This window comes from Urtica dioica, chromosome 9 (genome assembly GCF_054948205.1).
Source record: "Urtica dioica subsp. dioica isolate 48M chromosome 9, U.dioica_male_clone48M_v1_H2, whole genome shotgun sequence".
NCBI classification, from domain to species: domain Eukaryota; kingdom Viridiplantae; phylum Streptophyta; class Magnoliopsida; order Rosales; family Urticaceae; genus Urtica; species Urtica dioica.
The window spans coordinates 22,367,056-22,392,694 of record NC_142764.1 but is presented as its reverse complement, the minus strand read 5'-3'; the positions used below and the strand labels follow the sequence as shown (position 1 = coordinate 22,392,694).

At 36.6% G+C, this 25,639-nt stretch overlaps 1 protein-coding gene and 2 long non-coding RNA genes across 3 annotated transcripts; 1 reads left to right on the top strand and 2 right to left on the bottom strand.

Moving 5' to 3' along the window:
• Positions 1 to 3,453: 3,453 nt before the first annotated feature.
• On the bottom strand, positions 3,454 to 3,770 carry LOC149385855 (uncharacterized). Its single transcript, XR_016301138.1, has 3 exons — positions 3,707 to 3,770; positions 3,558 to 3,609; positions 3,454 to 3,489 (listed from the first exon to the last, which is right to left on the bottom strand). It is a non-coding gene; the product is annotated as an uncharacterized LOC149385855 (long non-coding RNA).
• A 1-nt stretch (position 3,771) lies between these two features.
• LOC149385854 (uncharacterized) lies at positions 3,772 to 4,222 on the bottom strand. The gene is made up of 3 exons (XR_016301137.1): positions 4,157 to 4,222; positions 3,891 to 4,070; positions 3,772 to 3,814 (listed from the first exon to the last, which is right to left on the bottom strand). It is a non-coding gene; the product is annotated as an uncharacterized LOC149385854 (long non-coding RNA).
• A 3,956-nt stretch (positions 4,223 to 8,178) lies between these two features.
• LOC149385853 (putative LRR receptor-like serine/threonine-protein kinase At1g05700) lies at positions 8,179 to 13,934 on the top strand. The gene is made up of 13 exons (XM_089626425.1): positions 8,179 to 8,275; positions 8,370 to 8,910; positions 9,154 to 9,656; positions 9,739 to 9,877; positions 10,022 to 10,093; positions 11,007 to 11,078; positions 11,213 to 11,293; positions 11,626 to 11,807; positions 11,912 to 12,162; positions 12,574 to 12,700; positions 12,786 to 12,851; positions 12,941 to 13,130; positions 13,403 to 13,934. The coding sequence occupies exons 1-13, from the start codon at positions 8,179 to 8,181 to the stop codon at positions 13,818 to 13,820; spliced, it is 2,739 nt and encodes a 912-aa protein (XP_089482551.1). The 3' UTR covers positions 13,821 to 13,934.
• Positions 13,935 to 25,639: the final 11,705 nt, after the last annotated feature.

Sequence of the window (25,639 nt, the reverse complement as noted above, 5' to 3'; positions counted from 1 at the left end):
GGTATATAAACGTGAGATATGCTTCCAAAAACTCTTAGATGAGAAATTCCAGGCTTTCTTCCATTCCCTTGTATGAAGTTCGAAGTTTCTCCCAAGCTTCTTTGACCGACTTTTCTCCCGAGATCTTCTCAAACGTGTCTTCGTCTAACCGTTGATAGATGAGACAGAGAGCCTTCTTGTCTCTCTTCCTTGAGTCTCTCAAACTATTCGTTTAAGTTTGAGATAGACTACCTTCATTCTCCGGGTCGGCATGGCCTTTCTCAACTATCTCTCACACGTCATGTGAACCAAGGAGAGCCATCATTCTAAGACACAAGTTGTCATAGTTTCTATTTGTGAGCATAGGGACTTGGAAGGGAACACCGGTATTTGCCATCTTTAGGAGGATTTTATAGCTCTGATACAACTTTGTTGGAAGAAAGTTTTTGGTAGGTAGAGAAAGTGTTTAAATATTTTGGGTGTTTAGGGAAGAGGTTTAGAAATTTGGAGGTTGGGGTAAAAAACTAGAGAAATAGAGAATTTCTTTGTAGAAAAGAGAACTTTTTATTTGGCTTGATTTAAAAGTGTAGGATGACATCTCTATTTATACTAGTCTATGGAAATCTCTAGATACAACTTTCTAAAAAATTCTCCTAACTAATTACTATCTTAGAAATTACAAGATTATTCTAAAATTTATTCTATCTAAGCACCCTAGACATATTATGAATATTCTACTTAATATGACAACTAAAATAAGCCCAAAATACTAAAGGCCCAAATTACAATTAGAAATATCTAAGCCCAAATATTATAGCTCAAATCAATTTTAATTATTCAACAAAATCAACTATATGAATTTGTCCTCAAGTGGTCTAACCGGCGAGTTAACTTCGTACATATCGAAGCTACTATGCTAGAGTTTTTGTAAGCACACTTGATCTCACTGTAAAGTACGAAATTAATGTATCTCGAACTTCTGAATAATTATTGTTAATGGTACTTGTCAAACAATGTGTTAACATGATCAGTACCCTGAATTTCTAGCTGAATTGCAATACCTAACAGTCATGTTAGTTATTTATTGGCTTAAAATTCTTTATGTACACTGAAATTACGTGATCTGTGCGTATGTCACAGAATATCTTGTGACGGAATCTGTGACAAACACTAAAATTCGAGTGATCAAAACAAAAAAAGCTGTAAGTGCGAAAATATAAAGAACACAGAGATTGGTAACCCAGTTCGGCAATCCGTGCCTACGTCTGGAGGGTCTTTGCCCGGTGGAAAGCAATCTATTATGATAATGTGGTACAATAAGGTTTTACACTAAACGACTCCCTCGCTAGCTACCCAACCCATGTCTATCCTCTTCAACAGCAACTTAGGCCCCCCCTAAGCACGAGATCCCCTCGATTCCCACAGAAGATCTCTCCCGAGACTTCTAAACGTGTTTCCCAACAAGAACAATGAAAAAACCTAACCTCTAGCTTCTAATACAATCACCCGTATATAGGCAACAAAGCAGAGGTAACAGACACCTTAAGAGCTTGAACAAGGTCGTTCTAAGCTCAGCTAAAACACTCAAAAAATGAATCTCTCAAACAAGTGTTTCCAAAAAGGTCTTGCATGAACTATGAAAGGAGGACGTCACTTATAGTCTTCGAGGCGAATTAGGGCGCACCAATTCAGTTGCTGGCATCAGGGATATCATATCTTCTGATCCCTAGGAAATCTCGCGGATATTTGATGACTCCGAGAATATCGCAGAATACGTCGCAACAAAATCTGCTACAAATTAAATATTCTCTGCCGCGTGAATACTCCACATCAGCAATAGATATCCTCATTTTATGAGCAATTTTGCCAATTAAACATCGCCAATAAATGCACAATATTTGCATCAACATACACTGTTCAAAGTTGTGATTTTATTTTGATATCTGTTTTATCTCATTGCAGAAGTTGGATAACAACAGCTCTACAGGTCCAATTCCGGCTACACCTTTTGAAAGATCGAAGAATGGCTCCCTAGATTTAAGGTCAGAAATCTTACTTCGGCCACTTTTGTTTTGATTTGTGCGTGTATGCATGAAGTATTTTTCCAGTGATATTTTGCTTCCATAGTAGTCTTTAGCACGTACATTATTGTCACATATTCTAAATAATCTTTCTAATGACATCTACTCGGGATTACCGTAAGGCATGAAATTTATAATACAATTGATCTTCCCTGATTTTAGTTATTGAGAAAATTGTCTAAGATATCTTGAAAAATGGAGGGCAACATGTTGGGACATCTTGGTGGTCGTTGGCCCAGAACAGTTTTTGCAAAATTCCACCAATTGTTTTGAAAGTTTTTTATTCACTCGAAGATATATTTTTGGGTGCTTCTACATAGAATATTATTTTTGCGTTTTTCTAGAAAACCTATAGAAGGTATCCAACTCTTTGGCCACTAAAAATGGTATATTTCAACTCTTAGTCGTCTATGCGTTATGAGCTTTCGAGCTTTAATGATTGCGTGAGTGTAAAAAAATGTTCTATGTCTAGCATTAGAGAGAGAGAGAGAGAGAGAGAGAGAGAGAGAGAGAGAGAGAGAGAGAGAGAGAGAGAGAGAGAGAGAGAGAGACTACTACAAAAACATTGATTAACAGCGTTTTTTAAACGCTGTGAAATATGATTGAAGGCGTTTTTTGCACGCTGTTGTATCGCATGAGGTTAAAAGTATTCCATGGCGCCTAAAATAAACGCTGTCTATAGTGGTGCCACGTAGGAGCCACGTAAGAATTTGGGCGAAAAAGTTTTCACGGCGTTTGTATATAAGCGCTGTCTAATGTTTTTCACAGCGTTTGTATATAAGCGCTGTCTATTCTTTTCCAACGTGGCATCCACGTGTCTTCATGGCAGGTAAGAAGTTTTCACAGCGCTTATATACAAACGCTGCCTATTCTTTTCGAATTTTTTTTTAAATACATAAAAATTTGAATATTACGAAAAATTCATGGACACAATTTCAATATATATTCCAAAATCCGAACCTAAACATACCAATACGAATTTTTAATAATCCATTCAATAATTTCAAAATCAAATTCTATTATTCGTACTTTGTACCATATATTTAAACCGAAACATATCAAACCATGTAAACGAATGTTCATGCACCGAAAACACACTCACTTTACATTCACATTTGACGATTTGACTTCCGTGTCCATAAAGTTTAACACCATTTTGTACCATTCTTCTCGATACGCATCTATTGCCTCATCCGTATAACTCTTCAACTTTTCAAACTAATAATATATAAAAACGAGTTGTTTGTGAGTGAAACAATATATATATATATATATATATATATATATATATATATACGTATTGACTATGTGTATTTAAATGTGTACATACCTCTTGCAAACATTTATGAAAATCTCGAGTTTCAACAATGTTTTTCATCATCATTGAAACAATATAGCCACATTCAATTGTCGAAGGTTGTTTCGGTACCTGTAAAAAATATGTTAGATTGAAATATATAGTAATGGATATACTAGTTTAATTGTGCATATATATACCTTTGGAATTTTCCATGAAAACTTCTTGTTACCGACAAAGCTATCGAATGCTCTACACATGTATATAAAAGTTATAACAAAATAATCATAACTATTAATTTTAAATATATATATATATATTTTTTATATTTATGTTTTAATATACTCACAAGTCCACTATCGAATTCAAATGAGGCGGAACTCTTTTAGAATTCATGGGATCAAGAAAGTATGACGTGCGCTTGCTAACATCCACCACCAGAAGAACCCAATGAAAACTATAAAAAAAATAATGTAAGTTAACATAAATTTAACCCGGTTAAATAAAAAGATATTTCTAGTGTAATTACTTACTCGTAATTATAAGGCGTGAGTAACAATTGACCAGGGAACAACTCTTTCATTCCCTTAAAAAGGTGTTCTGATCGCCCTATAGGCTCGTCTAATTGAGTTACAGACGGAGAAACGTCAATGGGATTGCTAAAGGCGAATTTTCGCAATTCTCCGCCAACCCGCATATGGTAACGTAAGTGTCTACAAAAGGAAAAGAAAAACACAGAAGCTATAATAAAATCAATGTTATTATACTTAAAAAAGTTTTAAAGTTAGTATAAGAATACCGTATATGAACTAGAATACAGTTTACTCCGATCTCCTTCATGTACATGAATTGCTCGACATCTTCCTTCATTAACTTTAATGTGACTTCGCCGTTGAACACACACTCGGAAAACTTATAATCGATCACAATATCATCATTTATTATTGAAATTCGATCTACCAATGTCGGTAATAATGATTCTTGATCGTGGAATGCTTGAGGAGGAGTTGCTTGACTTGAACCTTTTTTATGCACGCGATGAGTTGTAGATTTAGATTTTTTGTTTTTTAGCGATTTGGCAACCTTTTTACTCTTCTTTTGTGGTGGCTGTAACTCCTCCTGTGAATAGTAATTAAGATTATTAAAATACAAATCAACTAATAGTAAAATACATTTAAAAAAAAATTACTTACATCATCTTCGTAGATGACTAGAGATTTTGGCCATGCAACCATCGACTTAACAGCGTGAGTGACTAAATACATTTCATCATTGACCGGTATCGGTAATTCGTCTTCTAGATGATCAGGTTCAATGTCGCTCACATGCACGCACACATTCTCGCTCCCAAGTAGAATTCCATGAATGCGATCACTTCCCGTATCTATCACATAACCATTTGCAACAATGTTCTCCAAATTTCCGATGGCAAGGAGACACTTTCTAGCGGGTATCTGAGGTATCGTCGTCGATATCACCGACAATTCGTTCTCTTTCGGAGGTATCGTCGTTGATGTCATCGGCACTTCGTTCTCTTTCGGAGGTATCGTCGTCGATGCCAAGGGAAAAGAGAGTGAGAATTAGAGACAAACTGTTGAGTTTACAGGCACAGAAGATACAAATGTTGTATCTTCTTGTATACTAACTGACATAATATAGAACAACGTTTATCACTTGGGTAATCTAAAATTTTTTGGATAATACTAAAATAACAATTCACAAACATATTACTATTATTGCAATAAACTACTTTATATAATAAGAACAAATAAACATATACCATATCTGTAGTACATATATACTTGCTACAAAATTATCAAAACGCACGATAACAATACTACAAGTAATAGTGATCAAGTTCTGAAGCACGACAAGAATAGTTGCACCAAATGTTACAAGCCCAACATATAGATCTCTGTACTCTCAGCTTCAATTCATGATGCACTAAAGCAAAAGCACTCACACAGCCTTTTTTTTTTTTCTTCTTCTTCTTATTCAGGAACGGCAAGTTGAAATAGCAATATATCAGGATGACTATACACAAATTACCTCAAGTACATCTCAGGACTCGCATATTAAGTAAAACATGAAATCCATATACAAAGCACTTGCATAAAGAACATTTTCATAGGCTTAAATCATATGGATATGTAACATGAAGCAAGAGCTAGCCTTTCCTAAATTTAAAAAGAAATTAGGGACATTAAACTTTAATTCGTGTCTAAATCTATAACACTTTCAGCAAGTATTTGGACGTGGTGCAAGACTCTGGCTATGATGATGCATCAGTGGTAGAAGTTGAGGTAATAATTTATTTATTTTTTGATAAAAGTAATCATACTTTTTCATGACTAATGCAAGTATGGTGACCTGTTATCTTTGATGGTCTGCCCCTTTGTGATTTATTTTGATGTTGAAATGTCTACTTATGCAGAACAAGTGATTTATTTTGTGAAGACACTCGATTGTTTTTGGAGAGACCATCTGATAAACATGAACAGGCTGAATTCAGCGGTAATCGCACATTATTAATATTACTATTACTATTATCATAGAATTAACTGTGCAAGTGAATGTAAGAAGTTTTGGGCACCGAAATCCCCTGGAGGAATATAAAATTGATGGATGCCGATTCTTCATATCAATGCTTAGCACAACTCGGCGCTTGACCGTCGAATCACTTCTACAGTATTGGTCATCCCCAATGGAGTCCCAAGATTTATTTGTATATTAAGACTTGTAAGTTAGTGCTTCAATAGTTGAATTACCATTACCATTTTCAACTGCGTTGCGAGAGAGAGAGAGAGAGAGAGAGAGAGAGAGAGAGAGAGAGAGAGAGAGAGAGACCTGAGAGAGAGGCGGTTGAGATAGGTCTCGCAGAGGCCGTAGGCGTCGGTGACCTTTCTCGTACCTGTGGAAGCAGAGGCAGACGATGACGACACGGAGGAGGATGACCTTTCTCCTACCTGTGGAAGTAGCAGAGTCAGATGGAAGGGAAGGGGAAAGAGAGAGAGAGAGATACAGACCGGAGCCGGAGGGGAGGCGGCAGCGGCCGGCGGCGGCGGAGGAGCTGGAGAGGACGCGGCAGAAGCCGGCGGCGGCGGAGAGGAGGCCTTAGCCTTGGCCTTGGCCTTGGCTTGAGCGACCTCTTCTTGGGTCTCGGCGAGGAGGCCGATGGGGGCGCCGACGGGGGCGGTGTGGCCGATGGGGGCGCCGACGGGGGCGGTGTGGCCGATGGGTCTCGCGGACGATGGGGCTTTGGTCGTAGGTTGTCAGGGTGGAGGATTCGGTTGTCAATGGCTTGACATTACTCGGAGTGAGCAAAGAGGCTAGGGTGCGTCCGTGGAAAACGTGGAGAACGTGAGTATTTGGAGATTGGAGAAGAAGTTATTATATTCAGAGAATTAGGGGTTTTTTATTCTGCCATATTTTTTTGGAAAAACGCTGTGAAACAATAACAAATAAATTAAATTCTGAAACTTACACGTGTCAAGTTATAATTGTACATTAACTTTTGACAGCGTTTGTATATAAACGCTGTCAAAACTTTTTTTTTCAAACCGCTTCTTCTCCACATGGCTTCTTGTAATTCGAGGGAATAAAATGAAAGCGTTTATATATAAGCGTTGTCTTATGTTTTCCACAGCGTTTCTCTTCACAGGCCACGTGTCTTCTGTCTATTCGACAATAAAAAAAATGATGTTTTGACAGCGTTTTTTTGCCAAACGCCGTGAAAACATGTGCTGTGAAAAGCATGATTTCTAGTAGTGAGAGAGGTTTTGGAAATTTTCATTCAAATAATCTCAAAGTTTATAACACCTGAGTTCAAGCTTTATACACAGAAGGTTAGTTGCAAATCTAACTAACTCTATGCCAATTCAATAGTCTATTAGTGCACATACACGTAAATAATACACGTCAGCATATCTAACAAGTGCTATTTCACTTATTTGTGACAGAGATTTGGTTTTTGTAATTTCTTTTTCATGATTCATGGATCTTCGCTATAGGTCAAACATTTAAAGCTAGAATGTGAAATAAGGGATCTCAGATTCAGAAAGAGCTTGATTTGAAATAAATAGTGACACAACATACGCTTGTCCATTTTTTTTTATTTGTTAAGACATTCATTCTTATTTGGAGAGTAATGATATAATAATATATAGTTTATGAATGACAATAAATTTGCTAGTCGTTACTTTTGTATTTTTGTATTGGTAGGGTGTACTAAGTAAATCGAATCAACACTATGTTGGCGCTCGAAAAAAAGAGAGTTAAATATATAAGAACTATATATATATATAAAGAAATACACGATAAAGCCTAAATTATAAAAATTAATCGGCTTGTTTGAAATCAAAAGGAATATGTAGGAACAAATAAAAGAGGAGTTACATTTAGAAATTAGCATCTTGCACCGTGAGAGATCAAAGGACAACTCATTCTTGACGACATTTTATGACATATAAAATAATCTCATGTAGTTGCATGCGGAGACATTCTAAAAAAATATATAAATTTAATTTTCGAGTACATAGTGGGATGCATTAATTATTATAAAACTCTTTGCAAATGAATTTTTTAGAATTTGAATGTTAAAATTCTTAATGGTTCTAAATTATATTTATATCGTAACTTTGATTAGACTTATTGGAACAATGGTAATGGAACAAGACTAATTCGATAAAGGATAACCTGGATGTAAACAAACAAATATATTTAGGACATATTCAATTGTTGACATGAATTTGTTTCTGTATGATCACCACGTCTAAAAGTTGAGATATTAAGCAGTTGTTCTCAGCTGAAATGCAAACGACAATGAGGGAGGGATCAGAGATTTGGAGACCTTCCCTCTTTTCCTTTTTTATTAGTTTCTCTTCGATACTTATCGTTCATGCTCAAAATGATCAATCAGGTAATACAAAACTAAAATCAAATACTAAAAAACGTTAAAATGGGTTTTCATTTTCTGCAGTAATCTTAAATATCTATTTGTTCTTGTGTCTCAGGATTCATCAGTATAGATTGTGGTCTACCTGAAAGTATAGGTGGATATACGGAAGCAACGACAGGCATAAACTATGTCCCCGACAAGCCATTCGTTAAAACCGGTGTGAGTCAAACCTTGCCTTTGAAATCAAGCGACCCGTATCAGAGACAATTAGCCCGTCTCCGAGCCTTCCCAGAAGGAACTAGGAATTGCTACACAATAGATGGGACGAAAGGCACTAGATACTTGATCAAAGCCTGGTTCTACTATGGCAATTATGACGGAAAAAATAAGCTCCCAGAATTCGACATTCACGTCGGGGCTAACTTTTGGGATTCGATCAAGTTCCAGTTCGATTCGCCCACCAGGAGAGAGATCATACATGTTCCGCGGCAGAACTATCTCAGAATTTGTATAGTGGATGTTGGTAAGGGAACACCTATCATTTCGTCTCTGGAATTGAGGCCGTTGTTGAACACAACCTATGTTACTGAAGATCGGACGTCTTTGAAATATAACACGCGAGTTGATCTTGGTTCAGTCACCAACGTGAGCCACAGGTTTGCTATCTCTTTTTCTTTGAGATTTTACATCTATTCTTGCCAACAACAAAAAAATTATACGTAAATTTAAGCAACGAAAGAATAATTGATTTATGTTTCTTTTTTACTATTATCATGAACTGGGTAGGCATTCTTCTGGACTGAAATAGTCTCACTGAGAATGATGATTGAAGGCCATATTTGATTGGTTAGATTTCAATTCAGGAAAAATTATGAAGATATTAACTATGTTTATGGTAGGTGGCCAGAAGATGCTTTGGATCGCATTTGGTCCTATTCTGACGTCAATGACTTATTTTTTAAACAAAAGTGGGCTACAGTGAACACATCAAGCATTGTAAACCCTGACGTGAACTACAAGGTACCTCCACAGATAATGAACACAGCGATCACCCCAACAAATCCCAGCGATCCCTTGACTTACATCTGGTACAGCTTCGGTGAAACCAACGCGTATTATATCTATCTGCACTTTGCCGAAATCGAAAATCTCAAACCCAACGAGTCGAGATCGTTTGATATGTTTGTAAATGGAGAGTTTTTTTATGGACCAATTGTCCCCAAATATTTGAATGTCGGCACAGTGTACAGCAAACGGAATTTGTTTATTGTAACTGAGATCATGGGAAACTATACTATTTCTCTTGTGAAGAGCCCTAATTCGACTCTACCTCCAATCCTCAATGCTATTGAGATCTACACTGCGCTGGATTTATCACAGTGGGAGACAGATCAAGTCGATGGTATATATTCTTAATTACTTTTTATTTATATTTGTTGTTTATCTTCAGAGTGTTTATCAAATTTAGTTTGCCCCAAAACTAGTGGAAGCGATCGAAAAAATCAAATCAACTTACGGAATAAAGAGAAACTGGGATGGAGATCCATGTGCTCCCACAAATTACAAATGGATTGGTCTAAGCTGTAGCTTTGAAGTTTCTGATCAACCAAGAATAACCGCTCTGTAAGATTCTAATATAAGAATTACCGCTTTATTATATTATAGTAAAAGTCTTGACATATTATTTGTTGTTATTAGTTTTTATATTTAATTTAGTCAACGAAAGTTAAGACATTTTTTTTTTTGGTGAAAAAAAACTACTTACAGGAACTTGTCATCTAGTATGTTGACTGGAGAGATATCTTCTCATATTTTCAACCTATCCAAGTTGGAATCTTTGTAAGTTAATCGTGGTCACCATGTTTCTTATTGCATACAGGGGCGGACCTACGTTATGTACGGGGTGGCCCAATTTTGAGAAATTAGCAATTTTTCGACGATTTTGGAAATTTTCCGGCGTAAACAAAACCCTATAAAAGTCGCTGGAGATATTTAAGTTGAGTTTTTTAGTCTGTTAAAGTTTGAACTAACCGAGAGACTAAAGAGAAAAGAGAAAAGAGAGGAGAGAAGAAACCGTACAAAAAAAGCATCTGACAACATACCTTTTTATATTAATTTTCAATTTATTTTTATATCTTCATATATATATATATATATATATATAAATAAAACTCAATATATTTGTATATATATATTTTATATTTTCATAATATATTCGTCGCAATTTCATTAACTACCGAAATTACGGATTTTTTGAAGGATGGATATAAAATTAGCAACTACCATTTCAGTCAGTTGATGTCACTACAAGAAATAAGATTGACAGTCTTTTTTTTCAGTAATTGATTATTCCTTGGTTAATCTAAGGATAGATTTGATATTTACTTATGAATTTGCTTCAATTTTTTTTTATAAGAAATCAAGGTATTTTATATATAGATTTGATAAAGCACTCACATAATCTTCAATATTGGAGACATATTAAAAAAATAATTTCTTGATGAATTTAATTTATATTTTTATTATGATATTTTATATAATATTTTTATTGATTATTTCGCAAAAAAAAAAAAAAAAAAAAGTATTGTCGGCCTCTCTCATCTCTAATTTTTGGGTTCACTCCTGAGTACGTATTACATAATGTACATATATGGAATCACTAACATGACTCAATCATAAGGAAAAATTAACGAATTTCCATATCTAACTTCTTGTATATTTATAAACTGTATTGAAATATTAATGCATGCAGGGACATATCAAATAATGGTTTAAGTGGACCAGTTCCAAATTTTCTATCTCAGATGCCAAATTTGAAAGTCCTGTGAGTTCTTTCACATACATTTAAACATAGAAAAATAAGTTTAGAGATAGAGTTTCCATTTAAACATAGATAAAGAAAATACATTAATAAGTTTTATTTTATATGATAATTTGAATAACTTTGTTTTACTGCAGAAAATTAGAGCGAAACAACTTTATCGGCTCACTTCCTGTAGAACTCGTTGCGAAATCGAAGAATGGTTCTCTCACATTAAGGTTATTCGCTTCAATTATTTTACATATATGAAATCAAAGTGAAAACATGAAAATGGTATATATTATGCGAATAATAAGAAAACTTTGGAAAGTTGAGAACAATTTGGAACATTAGAAATTGGTGCTTTATTCAATTTGGAGTATCAGTTCGAAGTTAAAGTCTAAACAGGTAAATTCTTACTTTTAGTTGGTATAGAAATCAGTATAACTACCAAAAAAAAAAAAATTGTCTTGAGACTAGATTAAAACATACATTTCCACATTCTCTAAAATAAAAAAGAAACATACATTTCCACACACTATAACTTTCTTTTAAATATCTTTAAATGTAGTGCTGACAACCTATCTGGAGGAGAAACTACAAATAAATGTACGTTGAGTCCGTGCAATAATAACAGAGGAACAAAGAAGAACGTCGTAATTCCGATATTAGCCTCGGTTGGTGGGCTGGTTGCTATATTGGCCGTGGCCGCAATTGTGATAGTTGTTAAAAAAAGATCAAATAAAACTAGCAGTAAGTATATTCTTAATGGCTAATATTAGAATTTAAATAATTTGTTCGTTATGAATAATAGAATTGGAACAGTTTAGCTTATGACAAATGATTGTCATTTGTAGATGACCGACATTCAGAGACATTCAGAGAACCGCCATCGGCATTCAGAGCACCAGAAGAGCCCATTCTCCAAGATGGCTCTAAAAGGCAATTTACATACAATGAGGTTGAAAGTATGACAAACGATTTTGAAAAAGTTCTGGGAAAAGGTGGATTCGGAACCGTTTATCATGGATTCATCGGAGACATTCAAGTGGCTGTAAAGAAGCTCTCTGCTTCATCTACTCAAGGCTACCGCCACTTTCATGCAGAGGTACACATTCTTCATTCTTGCAAAAAAAAAAAAAAAAAAAAGCAATGAAGAATTATTTCGTATAGGACTAAAGTTTCAAAATTTTGTTTCAGAAAATTAGGAAAATAGTCAATTTAGACGTTTAACATTGTTAAATAGTCAACGTTTGATAAATCTTAGGTAAATAGTCGTAAATAATGACGTGGTCTAATATATGGAGGTAGCTATTTATCTAAGATTTATGTCTGTAAATACATTAAAATGTTTATTTAGCTAAGATTTACCAAACGTTATCTATTTAGCAATATCAAACGTTTAAATTGATTATTTTCCTAATGCACTCATTTTGTTTGCCTAAATAAAAATGCAAAGACCAATATGTTTTATAGAAACCAGCAGCTTTGTTTTTTATTACTACTACCATTTTTTCAGGTTAAGCTTCTCATGACGGTTCACCATAGAAACTTGACCAACCTTGTTGGATACTGCATTGAAGGAACCAACATGGCTCTTATTTACGAGTACATGACCAATGGAGATTTACACTCCCATCTTTTAGGTTTTTTTTAATTCACTTTTTTTTTTTTTCTTTTCTTTTTCTTTCTAAAAAACAGGAAATAAATTTACCTTTAATTATCTATTAGGTGACTCCAACACAGATGTCATTAGTTGGGAACAGAGGCTTAAAATATCACTTGATTCAGCACAAGGTTGAAAATATATTTATTCCCGAGTGTCTCCTTTGCCTTATTTATTTATTTATTTTGTAATGAGAGAAATTTTGGATCTTGACATGTAGGACTGGAGTACTTGCACAGTGGCTGTAAGCCACCCATAGTTCACAGAGATATCAAAACCACAAATATTTTGTTGACCGAAAAATTCCAAGCGAAGCTTGCCGATTTTGGCTTATCCAGAAACTTCCCTGTTGAGGATTCTTCATATGTGTCTACAGTCATATCTGGTACCCCCGGTTACATTGATCCCGAGTAAGCCTTTACGATTTCTAATACTCTTCTTTCGTACGAAAAAATTGTGAATAGGGTAGACTTGAGACATAAATAATTATCTGTTTATTTAGGGTATGAAATTGAAAGATATCTCCTATTTAACTCTTCTGCACGCTCCCTTCCTTCGGAAATTTACAGTGAAAAAGTTTGCGACAAGATTGTACAGACGTGAGAGGATTTCATGCCTCTACTGAATACCTGCATATCTTATATTTCTAATACAATTTTATCTATGGATATGTGTCTTATAGATACTCAACAACAAACAGACTAACTGAGAAGAGCGATGTCTTTAGCTTCGGCGTGGTTCTCCTTCAAATAATCACAGGGCGATCTGCCATCTTAACCAGAGGCCCGGAGAGGATTCACATAAGCCAGTTGGTGAGTTCGATGCTTTCCAATGGAGACATAAGGACTTTCGTCGATAGTAGGTTGAGAGGAGATTTCGAAGAAAATTCGGTTTGGAAAGTGGTTGAATTAGCGATGGCTTGTGTATCTCCACATTCTAAGAAAAGGCCGCTTATGAGCCGTGTCGTATCAGAACTTAAGGAATGCCTGGAAGTAGAGGTATCGGCTCAGAGAAACCATAGCCGTTTCACCGATTCAACGGTTTCTAGTGAAATTTCATCTTTGCATATGACATCCGAATTCTATCCAGTAGCAAGGTAGTTTATTTGTGCCGACCATCATCAATCTGAGTAATGATTTTGTCATCTACCTGGTCACCATTTTTTTACCAATGTATATCTATTTAGTTTCTTCTTGTAATGAAGCTCGTTCATCCACTGTGTTGTTCGTTTGGATAAGAATCCATCTACTTTTGATTTTTCTATGATATCACATGCTAAAAAGATTGTTTTCCTCTGTATGACCTGACTCGAATATTTAAGTATATTTTTCACCTTTGGACGAGTTTACGGATACTCTTTGTATATCAAACTAGGTTACTTATTCCTCTGTAAAATTAATCCAATTTGTCGCGAAACATGTTGCAGAATCTTGGTTCACTGATCAGCTCATGATCGTGAAGTTTTCCTTTTTTTTTTGAAGATTTATTTCTAAAATGATATTTGTGCCTAATATCTTAGCGACCGTTGTCTTCTAAGCGCATAATACTTCTCCAAATAAGAACCAAAGCATGGGAACATAAACACATAAATTTAGGAAATGAGAATAATGACACTAAGAAAGAATAAAAAAATGCCGAAAAATGGATTAACACTTGAAACAGACCATAGTTCGATCAAAGGCCGGACCCTATGATCGCGTGGTGGTCGAATGATGAAGTCTTTAAACTCGCCGCTTCCGACGTCTTGGAGAGAGGTTTCCGTCGACTCGCTACCTGAAAGGAGAGAGAGAGAGAGAGAGAGGTGAGCTAGAAGGGGTACGGAGAATTTTCCTCAGCATATTCTCCGACGCTCAACATTAGTCCAATGCTAAGTCAGATGCCGGGAGAGGGGGTTGATCTCCCTTGAGAATTCTTGAGATAGAATGTGTGAGGTGAGAGAGAGGCAGAGTTATATTAAGTTGAAAGAAACTTCACTTTAAATGGTGACATGAAATGTATTTATAATGAAGTGAAGAGGGTCGGGATAGGCCCATCATTTCACTGTCATTGGGGGGGAGCCCTGTCACTGGGAGGTCCTGTCAAGGAGATACCGTGTCAAAAATGTTGGGGTAGCAACTCAAGTCCCACATCAGAAGAGTAGGCAAGAGTTTTTTTTTTTTTTTTTTTGAGCAAAGATAGGCAAGAGTTATCTTGGATATAAGAGTCTCATCAACTCAATTAGTATGTGGCCTTTTGGAAAAGTGTCCAAAAACAAAATCGTGCGGGGGCGGACCCACAGCGGAAAATATCATACTAATGTGGAGTTATGGTGAGTTGGAAGCTCAACGAGGTGGAACAATGGGGGTCGTACAAATGATACTAGATCCAAGGATTATGGAGCACTTGGAGAGCTGCGTTTGCGATGTGGAAGGAGAAGTCCTAAATGTGATGGACGACGTCGCGATGGGAGTGCCTTGTGTCAAAAGTCTTTTTGCCAATGATGATGGTCAGACGGCGTGTCCCGTTGACGGATACAACGATACAAGATGATTTCGCTGGAGGGGAGGACACCTATGTGATCCTTGATTTGAGGAGAGGATTGTTGGAGTAGCAACCCAAGTCCCACATATGAAAAGTATGAAAGAATTATCTTGGAAATAAGAGTCCCACCAACTCAAGTAGTATGAGATCTTTTGGGAAGGTGCCCAAAAAAATCGTACGGGCTTGGGCACAAAGCGAACAATGTCATATTAATGTGGAATTATGGTAAGGTGGCAGCCCAACGAAGTAGAACAATGGGGACCTGCAAAAAAGAGGTCATGTCATGAGGATCGAGGTTTTATCAAGGGGAAGCGTTATCACGAGGAGACCCTATTGCTTGACTTTGGACGGCCCTGCCGACTTAGGATGACCATGTTACAAGGACTAAAGACAGCCTTGTCACATGTATTTAGAATGGATATGTTAGGACGACCCTGTCACAATATCAAACATTATCTATTCTTCTAGTATATTCATCGAAGGAAATGAATTTAAGATGTTTGGAGATTGTTTGAAACTAGGAGAGACTATGATATAAAACTAGAGGGATAGCAGAGGTTTTTATAGAAAAAGAGAACTAGGTATGTTCTTTACTTGATAGAAAGCGCCAAGTTTATACTTATATTGTAGATTATTTCTCAACTACGAACTGCCTGATTAGGACTCTCTGTCAAACAAAATAGTAATTCAATATTTATAAACTCTTTAACTTTCGAACACACCGAATTATCAATGTTAGATTTTTTTTTTTGTGGAAAAGCGCATCTCAACACAAATAAGAATGTAAAATTAGGTCAAACGTTATTTTTGTACATAACTAGCGCATGAAGTAATTTTATGGTTTGAGCCCAAAAAAATAAAATCCGAAGAAGATCCGCGAATAGACGCGTTATCCAGGCTCAAGTTAATGTAAATTCTAATCCAATTAGGGCTCAATAGAGTCCTATTTATCAATCTACTATATTCAAGCACTATACAAACACTCTTTAGGATTAATTATTCTCCATCAGCAATTTTCCACATTCTTGTTGCTTGTTGTTGTAAAGGCAGTCAAGTGATCTGTCAGTCATGTGGAAAGAGCATCATGAATCCATGCTCAATTGATCTTTAAGGTCTTCACTTGACACAGCCAGGACTTTTTCTTCATTAAGGCAACTTGAGAGATTAGCCGAGTCTCTTGAGTGTTGTCTTTGATTCCTCCTCTCTAAATTCATCTCCAATGCTCAATTCTATGTTGGAGTGCCAACAAAATGCGGGTTTCTTTTGAATCTCTAGTCGTTGACTTTGACCCAGACTCTTCTTTCCCTTTTCCCTTTTTGTGGCCTTCATCTCATGTTTATGCCTTCATACATTGAAGTCTTTCATGTTCTCATAATAAGCTACGTATATAACTTTGTTACAAACTATCTGCATATTTCAATGTGTCAAACAATTGTTCACAAGGTTAGGGAGAGATTATTGAAGGAAGATGACATTATCCTCCACTTCAATTTCCATCAAGACTGTCTAGATCATATATGAGTTACAAAACTCATCAATACTCTTATGATCGTTTTGCTTATGATCACGTGAATTGATTAGGATGGCCATATGGCATGGACTTAGGACGGCCCTACCGCTTGTACTTAAGACATCTCTGTCGCTTAGACTTAGGAAGACCATGTCGCTTGGACTTAGAACGGTCATGGCACTTCGACTTATAATGGCCTGTTGCATAGACTTAGGACGGCCATGTCACAAGAGCTTAGAACGGCCATCTCGCTCTCCGTCTCACCTTCCCCAGTATCTAATCATGTCCAGCCTCTAGGTTCTACGTATCATTGCTGTCTCTTCATGTCAAACATCTATTCACGTCCCACGCCCGACATATCATCTTGCCCGACCCCTCTTATTTTGGTCACTGACCATCCTCCATGTCTCCCAACCTCTTATTGGATCAGGCTAGTTGAGTCTTTTCTCATTTGTTTTGGGCTTGCCCGTAATATTTTATCAAGAAAAATGACCTAATAAGGGTTTTCACAAAATTTATGAGTTTTAGAGATAAATTAGAGCCAACAATGAAGCCACTCGTGACGACTCCACACAACAAGCTAATGAGCTCAAGTGAGCCAAACCGTGTAAAGTAGTTAGAAGGTGGTATGATTAGTTCAGAACTCACGCAATGCAACAATATATTTATATTGTATGATGATATGATTAAACAATATGAGAAATCCAAATAGAGTGTTTCTCAATGGCGTTTGAAAAATTTACTTCCTTGCATCTGAAGTCAGATCAATCAACATGATCAAGTATGAACTCTCAGTTCACACCAATGCTAAACGTTGCATCCTCTTTCAAACTAGACAGAGACAACTATTCAGATTATAGATCTCAGGTACTTCAGGCGATCAGTATCCACAATCTCAAGGCATATCAATAGAGTCAATACGTCCATCAAAGTTAACTAAAGTGATAACCACTAACGGAGTCAATACAATGCGTTATAAATGTGAGCTATATCGTTGGATCAAAGAGAATCAACTGCAGCTCAACAAGCTTTCACGGGAATAATTATATCCATCACTTAAATCACCACCCTTACGGAATCATAGTTCACTGGAGAGTAATTTTGTCGTCCAATTCGAGAGCTGGAGCCATATTGCTCAATAATTAACTTGCAAGATAGAGAAAATTGCAGATTTTCTATTTTTGGCAGCGTGTGAACTAGATTTCTGAAAATGATATCATCATGTCAATTCTCATGAGACTACCACCGAAGACTACCATCGGAGCAATGTCATAGTGACGATTATCAGCAATTGACTTAATAATTGCAATGAAAATTCTACTATTTAACAGTACAAGAAGATTTTTTCTATATGGCTCTTTCTAAAAAAATCAAGTTTTAGCAGCACACTGATTGAAATCAGTGTTCAAGGCTCATATGTCAACTACTCAAAGGCTTATGAAAGAGGATAATGACGAAGAGTAAGAACCAGCATAAGACATGGCTATAGTGCTCGAGGGAATTCTAGGTCTGTGTCTGATCTGCAACAAATAAGCCCACAATACCTCTACTTGTTGGCACAAACTTGACGAGACATACCAAATCTCTTCCATGCACGAAATCTTATTCTCAGACCTCAACTCAATCTAAGGCTTCCTTCTTTGTGGAAGTGAGACAGTCATTGATCAATCATGGTATATGGACTCGAGTGCAACGAGATCATGTCAATGCAGGGTTTGATAATCTTCATATCAACTGAACTTACAACGGAAAGGAAAAACTATTAAACTTAGTGATGTTAACTTGCCATACCCATCCCATCTGTGAAGTCCAAACTCACATGGGGTTGTGAGTATATAGTCTTTAAACCTTTTTTTTCAATAACTGGAATTAATTTTCGTTACCCTTCTCCTCACGTACATGCTCAGAATAGAAGTGTTGAAAGAAAGGATATGCATGTATTTGAACTTTGTCCTACTATGTTTGCTCAAGCAAATTTGCCTTCAGGTTTCTGGTATAATGTCCATTCTCTTCTGCTTGTTTTGTAATAATCACTTTGCCAATGTCATTGGAAACAAGTCGACGTCTGCAATGAATGATGATCTTAAAGAATTTCAAGCCAATGATACATGGACACTTGACCACTATACAACATTTCATTAGGAACAAGTTGTGTCTAAACTAAAATATAACCAAATGGGTCAGCATTATAAGGCATATATTAGTATATTTCAAAACAACAATTTCCCCAATGGCGAAAGGTGATAGTAATGGTTGGGTGATGTAGTATAATGACTTTTAATTATAAAATTATCTTCTTACTTGTAGGTCATATTATTCGACGAAGATGAAGTTTGATATTGAAGAGATTGAGATTGAGAGAAAAACTCTTCTTTGATATTTTCTCATTGTATATATATACTGTTACATTTCCTAACAAACTCTCTAATAAGATTTTGTACGCTTGGGACATGCCTAACAGATTGGCACACGCTGGTGTGCTAACATCACATTACAGGTGTATGGTTGACCGATGACGCCTTTGTTGAGTTGTCAATCTCCATAGCTGTCGTGGTTGTGCATTCTGTAGTCACTCCTTCAAACTTGATGGAGATTCACTGATGTGGAGTTTGTCGCGAAGCTTCACGAACCTGGAAATTGAGATGTTATTTGTGAGAACATCGGCTATCTGGTCAGCAGTGGGCACATACCGAATCTCCAAGTCACGGCAGAGGACCATGTCACAAACAAAGTAGAGATCGATTTCATAATGCTTAGTGCGAGCATGGAAAACTGGGTTAGCCGCCATTGCTGCCGCATCGATACTGTCACACCACACAATCGGGGTTTGAGGAAGAGAGATGAATAGTTCTCTAAGGAGAGGGCGAACCCACGCAATCTCAGCTGCAACGTGAGTGAGGGCTCTATATTCCGCCTTCGTACTCGAGTGTGCTACAACGCCCTGTTTGCGTGAGCTCATATTAGAGTCAATACGTTAGTTATCAGTCAAGTTGGTTAAACCTTGACTACAGCTCAACCGTAGGATGAGAATCAGTTGAAGTTGTTAGTAACCAACGGTTGAGATGTAGTCAAGTCTGATTGTATTTATATCAAACAGTTGAGAGGCGTTATTCAGTTAATGAGAATCAGAGCTCATTTCAGCCAAACACACACTCTCTCTCTCATCTCTCTCAGTCTCTCTCTACTCCAGTTTATTGCTTCGTTCATGGTATCAGAGCGAGTTTGATCCAAACTCGATTCCGCTCAACAATGGCGTCCTCAGGAAACACACAGGCATCTCCGACGGCGTTTCAGTCTTCTCTGAATAGTCAATTGCAAACTTATCAAAGTTTTGCATCTCACATCAATCCGCTGAGTCTCAAACTGGATCGCAACAATTTTCAGTTTTGGAGCACGCAAGTCCTCTCAACTACACGAGCACACGGACTGGAAGGATTTCTTCAAGGCACAATTCCAGTTCCATCTCAATCGCTCAACACAGTCAACACCGATGGATCGACGATCCAATCGCCAAATCCAGAGTATATGCTCTATGTGAATGTTGTAAATAATAATCAATTTACTTTTTCGACATAAGGTTTGCCTAATTCAAATTATATGTAAATATCATGTCTCTGCTGTTTATATTATTATTTAAAAAAATTAGAAAAATAGCTAACTTAAACGTTTGATATTGTTAAATAATCAATGTTTGGTAAATATTAGGTAAATAGCCATAAATAATGATGTGGCTTAATATGGCAGTGACTATTTACTTAATATTTACGTTTGTAAATATATAAAATTGGCTATTTACCTAATATTTACCAAACCTTGGCTATTTAGCAATTCTCAACGTTTAAGTTGACTATTTTGCTAAACTACCCTTATTATTTTGGGTTGTGCAAAAATAAAAACCCGTAAAAATATAAATGTCACGACCCGCGAGCTTCAGCTCGCCCACGAGCCGCGACCGATCATCTCCAATATCATACATATTAAACAATAGATCATAATACTTTTATATATATTAAAATAGTTTGCGAAAATCCGGGGAAATTTTTCGCTTTTATAACTTAGAGTCTTATAGCGACTCCTATACAAATACATTCCGGAATGTTTTAACAAAAGATACTAACCCCCAGTTAAGAAACCCCATAGCCCATAGGTCAAGGCAATAGGCTCGGTCTCGGTCTTCGATCTCGTTTTCCGCTTACAAGCTTTTCCCTTATCTACATTACCAAGGGTCATAAAGCTATGAGTCGATTGACTCAGTAAGCGGGAGTCTAACCTATGAAAGAAAACATCTAATGCAGAGCCATGTGACGTGCAAATAATCACATAAGAATGCAGGATGCCATTTCCGCTAATTCTCTAGCATGCATAATGTGTGATCACATCCTAGCTAATACTTGTCACTCCGCAAGGTCATACATTTCTATGTTCTAACCTCCGGAATGGCAAGAGACCAACTTCAGACTTCGAGCAGCCATCTTCCGCTGGCCTAGAGTTTTCGTTTTGTCTGGGATCCACTAGTGGTACCATTTCCTTTTCATTATGACGTCAGCGCACTGGGCTCTTGACGGCAATGAGCTCGCGAATCGCGACCTTCACCCAGTCCGCCGTACGATGCCTGCATCAGCTACCGTCGAGTCTCCAGTCCCGCAATGAGCTCGCGAATCGCGACCTTCACCCATTGCGTAAAGAGTACTCCGCACACAGATTTCTAAATCCGCTTCATACAAGTCAGTGACTTGTAGGTACCACCGACAACGTTTTTTTTTTTTTAATCTTTGGGTACTCTAGCGTATAGAGTACACAACTAAGCATATACAGGAGAGCGTCTCGGGTTAAATCCCGAAAGAGTTATTGTTTCCCTTTCATGCTCGTTAAGTGTTTTAGGTTGAAGACTCAAGACGTGACTCCTGGTACTTCTACCCTCGGCTCGAATCCGAGAGTCCAACCTGCTCTCCTGTCACCTCAGATCTAGCCAAAGCCTATGGTTAGCAGAGGGATCTAACTACAACAAAGTAGCAACGTGGCTGGTTCAAGTTAGCGTTTGAACCTATGGGTAAAAACCCGACTAAAATTTTCCATAAAGAGTGGCCGAAGCCTTAATCTTCATTGTTTGTGTCTTTTAAGGCTTTTCCTACTCTTCATTATTATTAACACGTAAATGCACGTAAACAGGATTATTCCCTTGGTAAGTAGTTGACTTATGTCTCCACGCTTACCTGGAACAGCTCGACAGAAAGTTCGACAACTTCCAGCGATGTCTTGCTTTTCACGTTCTCCGGAATACTTGACACTTGTCGAAACGTCAAAGGAAGAGTTAATCAAGTTTTAACATCGATAACACTTTCCTCGAAACTTCAAATTCTTGCTTCGTTGCCTGACTCTGTCGGTTCCCGCTCGTCCGTCTAATTCTGTAATCTCTTTCGTGGAATCCGATAACTAGTCAAATTCATGATTCCAAGCTCCCATAAATTTCCGAAATCAAAACTAAATTCCTCGAGACAATTCAACGAGCCCGGAAACATACTCTATTCAAAATCCGGACCCAAGCAAGTCACACAACCAAACAATTCCGGAGACACAACGAGCAATCCTACAACCAAACGAGCGCAAACACTCGTATCCATATTCAAACACAAGGCACATCATATTCTCATCGATACCAAACATACACAAACAATTGCACAATCTCGACTCAAGTCCCCGATTCAAACCCATAATCAAAATTTGCACATAATCGGACTGGTTTGAACAGCGACTAAAAACTGCATCATAACTCGAGCTATACAACTCGAAATCCAACGATTCCAGTTTCAGGACGTAACTAACTTCCGTACCTTTCTAACGATATATTATAAGCCTACATATGACCAGAATAGCTATCTCAAAAACAGCCCGCAAAATCGGGTCGCTGATCTGGAAATTTTAAGTTCACAGCTTAAAACCAACAACTTCAAAAATTCATAACTAGATCAATACTCAATGGATTTTAACGTTCTTGGTCATTTTAGAAATCCCATAACGTCTACTATCCAGGAAAAATATCAACAAATCTAAATTAAATCGGTACCAAACTGTCCACGTCAATTTACAGAGGATGTTCACAGCGAACTCAAAAATTCTCAAATCATTCGAAATCGACTCAAAAACACCAAATCCGAGCTAGGAACATCATTAAACAAGTCCAACAACCAAATAAAACCCATCAATTCCACTGATTTTAGCTCGGATCAAAAACCCCCAAATTGAGCTATGAACCCTAGATTTCGAAATCTTCACTTTAGCCCAAGAAATCCATACCTCACTTGAAGAGTCGGACCATTTGGACCGTCCTCACCCTCTTTTCCCCAGCCGGAGGTGCTCGCCGGAGCTCCTAGGACGCACGGCGACCTTCTCCTCTCGGCTGGTGGTGTGCGCGCGACTCGGAGATGGGCGGCTGGTCTAGCGCAAGCACGGAGGATAAGAGATGAGGAGAGGGTGGTGATGTGGTTGGTCGGCCGGAGAGAGAGACTCGGTGGTGGTTGTTGTCAATCAATTTTTTTTTTCTTTGTTACTCTTTGCAGGTGGAGCTCGCGCGAGACTTGGAGAAGAAGAAGAGAAGAACGCAGAAGAAAAAGGAAAGAAGAAAGAGAAAAAAGGGGGTACGTGGCCGAATGGGAGAGGAGAAAAGAAGAGGATAAGATCGTCACGTGGCAGCACTCCATTGGGCCACCTATCTCCTGAAATAACCCCTCTTAAATCTTTTTCTTTCACTCTCGTCCTTCACTTTGTTGCACTTAAGTCCTTTGCAATTAAATCCTCTCAAACTCGTCCTTAAAAATAAATCTTGAAAAATAACCGAGAATTTCTTATTAATTCTCGTCATCTTAAATATATTTAAGGGACTTCGGAATTTATTTTCACTCTTGAGATTTCAAATCTCCGACTGTGTTCCGAATAATTTTATTCGGAAAATAATATCGAGTTTACTCGAATATCCTTATTCCGAAATTCCATCATCCTTAAATATATTTATTATTATTATTTTTCTTTCAAGATATTTAAAAATTAAGGACGCCTCATGTGCAACAAGAATTTGATTCAAAATAAACTCGTTTATTTTATTCAAATTCTTAACTCGAGCGTTACAAAAGTTCGTATATTACAATAAACCTGGCCAGGTGATTGGTTTTGTAAACCTGATCTTGTTTAAAATTTTATCCAATTCGGTCCGATCTGATTTTTTTAACTGTTTTAAAATGGTCAAGTCCGATTTTAAAAATTCAGACTGCATTTAGACCACACCAGACTGATCTTAAGGTTTAAGAATTTTGAGTAAGTCTAAGACAATAAAACCTACTAATTTGGTAATTTTCTATTTTTTTTAAGTTCCAAAAAAAGACATATGTTGTTACGTTATGTATTGTCTTATTTTTTTATTGCAAGTTGTTAAGGAAAGATGCCGGTCAACGTGCTTCAGGATTAGTAGAGACATCTTTCTCTTTATGCGCAAATTGTATTTCTGGCAAGTTTCTTGTTTTGCCAGATCGTATAGCTAAAGACTTTCCTTGATGTTCACACATTTATGAGTAAGAAAACCCTAGTTCGACTTCCAGACTTGTATGGCTGCTATAAAAGTCGAGTGCTTCCCCTTAACAGCTCTTGACGCTTTATCAAATATTTTAGGGTTCCGGGAGAGAGGAAAAACGTCCAAGACCAAGGGAAGGGTTGCCAAAAATTCCAAGGTGGAATTGTGATGTGTTGGCCGATTTTTGCCTTAGCCTAAACCCCCTATTTATAGCATTCTAACTTACCCAAAATATAATATGCATAAGACATTTCATTTGATCTTATTCTAATTAATGTGAGATATTTATTTTATAAATAGAACAAATAATCTGATATCTTCAAGATACTTTAATAAATAAAATATTCTATTCAATATGATATATATTTTCTTACTTTAGAATGTATTAATCAGGTAATTGATTAATATAGAATATCTCCATGATATTCTCAATAAATAACATCATTAATATATTATTTATTTATCACAATAAGAGATACTATTTTATAAATAGTATAGTATAGAATATCTCAATGATACTCTCAATAAATAACACAATTATTATATTATTTGTTTCTCACAATATGTTATACTATTCCATAAAAGGAAAAGATAGAATATCTCCATGATACTCTCAATAAATAACACAATTAATATATTATTTGTTTCTCATAATATGTTATACTATTCCATAAAATGAAAAGATAGAATATCTCCATGATACTCTCATAAATAACTACTACATTAAATACATACCAAATCAGATCATATTTTAAATATAATATTTATTTCATATTTAAGAAAAACCATATTCATATTTGGCTTTGATTAGACAAATTCAAGGCCCATGTACCTCTATGCACATACCTACCATAAGCCATTTTTGAGCTGATTTAAATTGCTCTTTTACAAGCCCATTTAAATCTAAGTGATATTCTAAACTTACTTAAACAATTAATAATTTATTCATAAAATACTTTATTACGAATGCGAAAGAAATTTGCAACAAAGTTGCAGTAGTGGTAGTGTAATCAATTATGTAATTATTACGAGCATCTCTATTCATCTTACCAGAACCACCTTGGGGATTATGGACCTAGTAACTGAAGCTCCTACGAATTCGAACAAAGTAGACGAAATCTATGTTTTCTCTTATTCATTCGTTAATCTCGGCATCAACAACCAAAGTTTGTCTAGATCGTACACATGCTGAATGTGCAGAATGTTTTCCCCAAGTGATCAACCTTTCATTTGTGTTCCACATATGTGATTTTAGATCCAGCTATCTAGGCATGGATCAATCACCGACCATGTTTTAACTCATAGTCCGAACATAGATGCCCAATATG

What these genes read in the sequence shown, in the direction of transcription:
- LOC149385853 (XM_089626425.1), top strand. Translation starts at nt 8,179, where the DNA reads ATGAGGGAGGGATCAGAGATTTGGAGACCTTCCCTCTTTTCCTTTTTT. An exon ending in ATGCCAAATTTGAAAGTCCT is followed by an intron (nt 11,079 to 11,212) that starts GTGAGTTCTTTC and finishes GTTTTACTGCAG; the next exon opens with AAAATTAGAGCGAAACAACT. An exon ending in ACCGCCACTTTCATGCAGAG is followed by an intron (nt 12,163 to 12,573) that starts GTACACATTCTT and finishes CCATTTTTTCAG; the next exon opens with GTTAAGCTTCTCATGACGGT.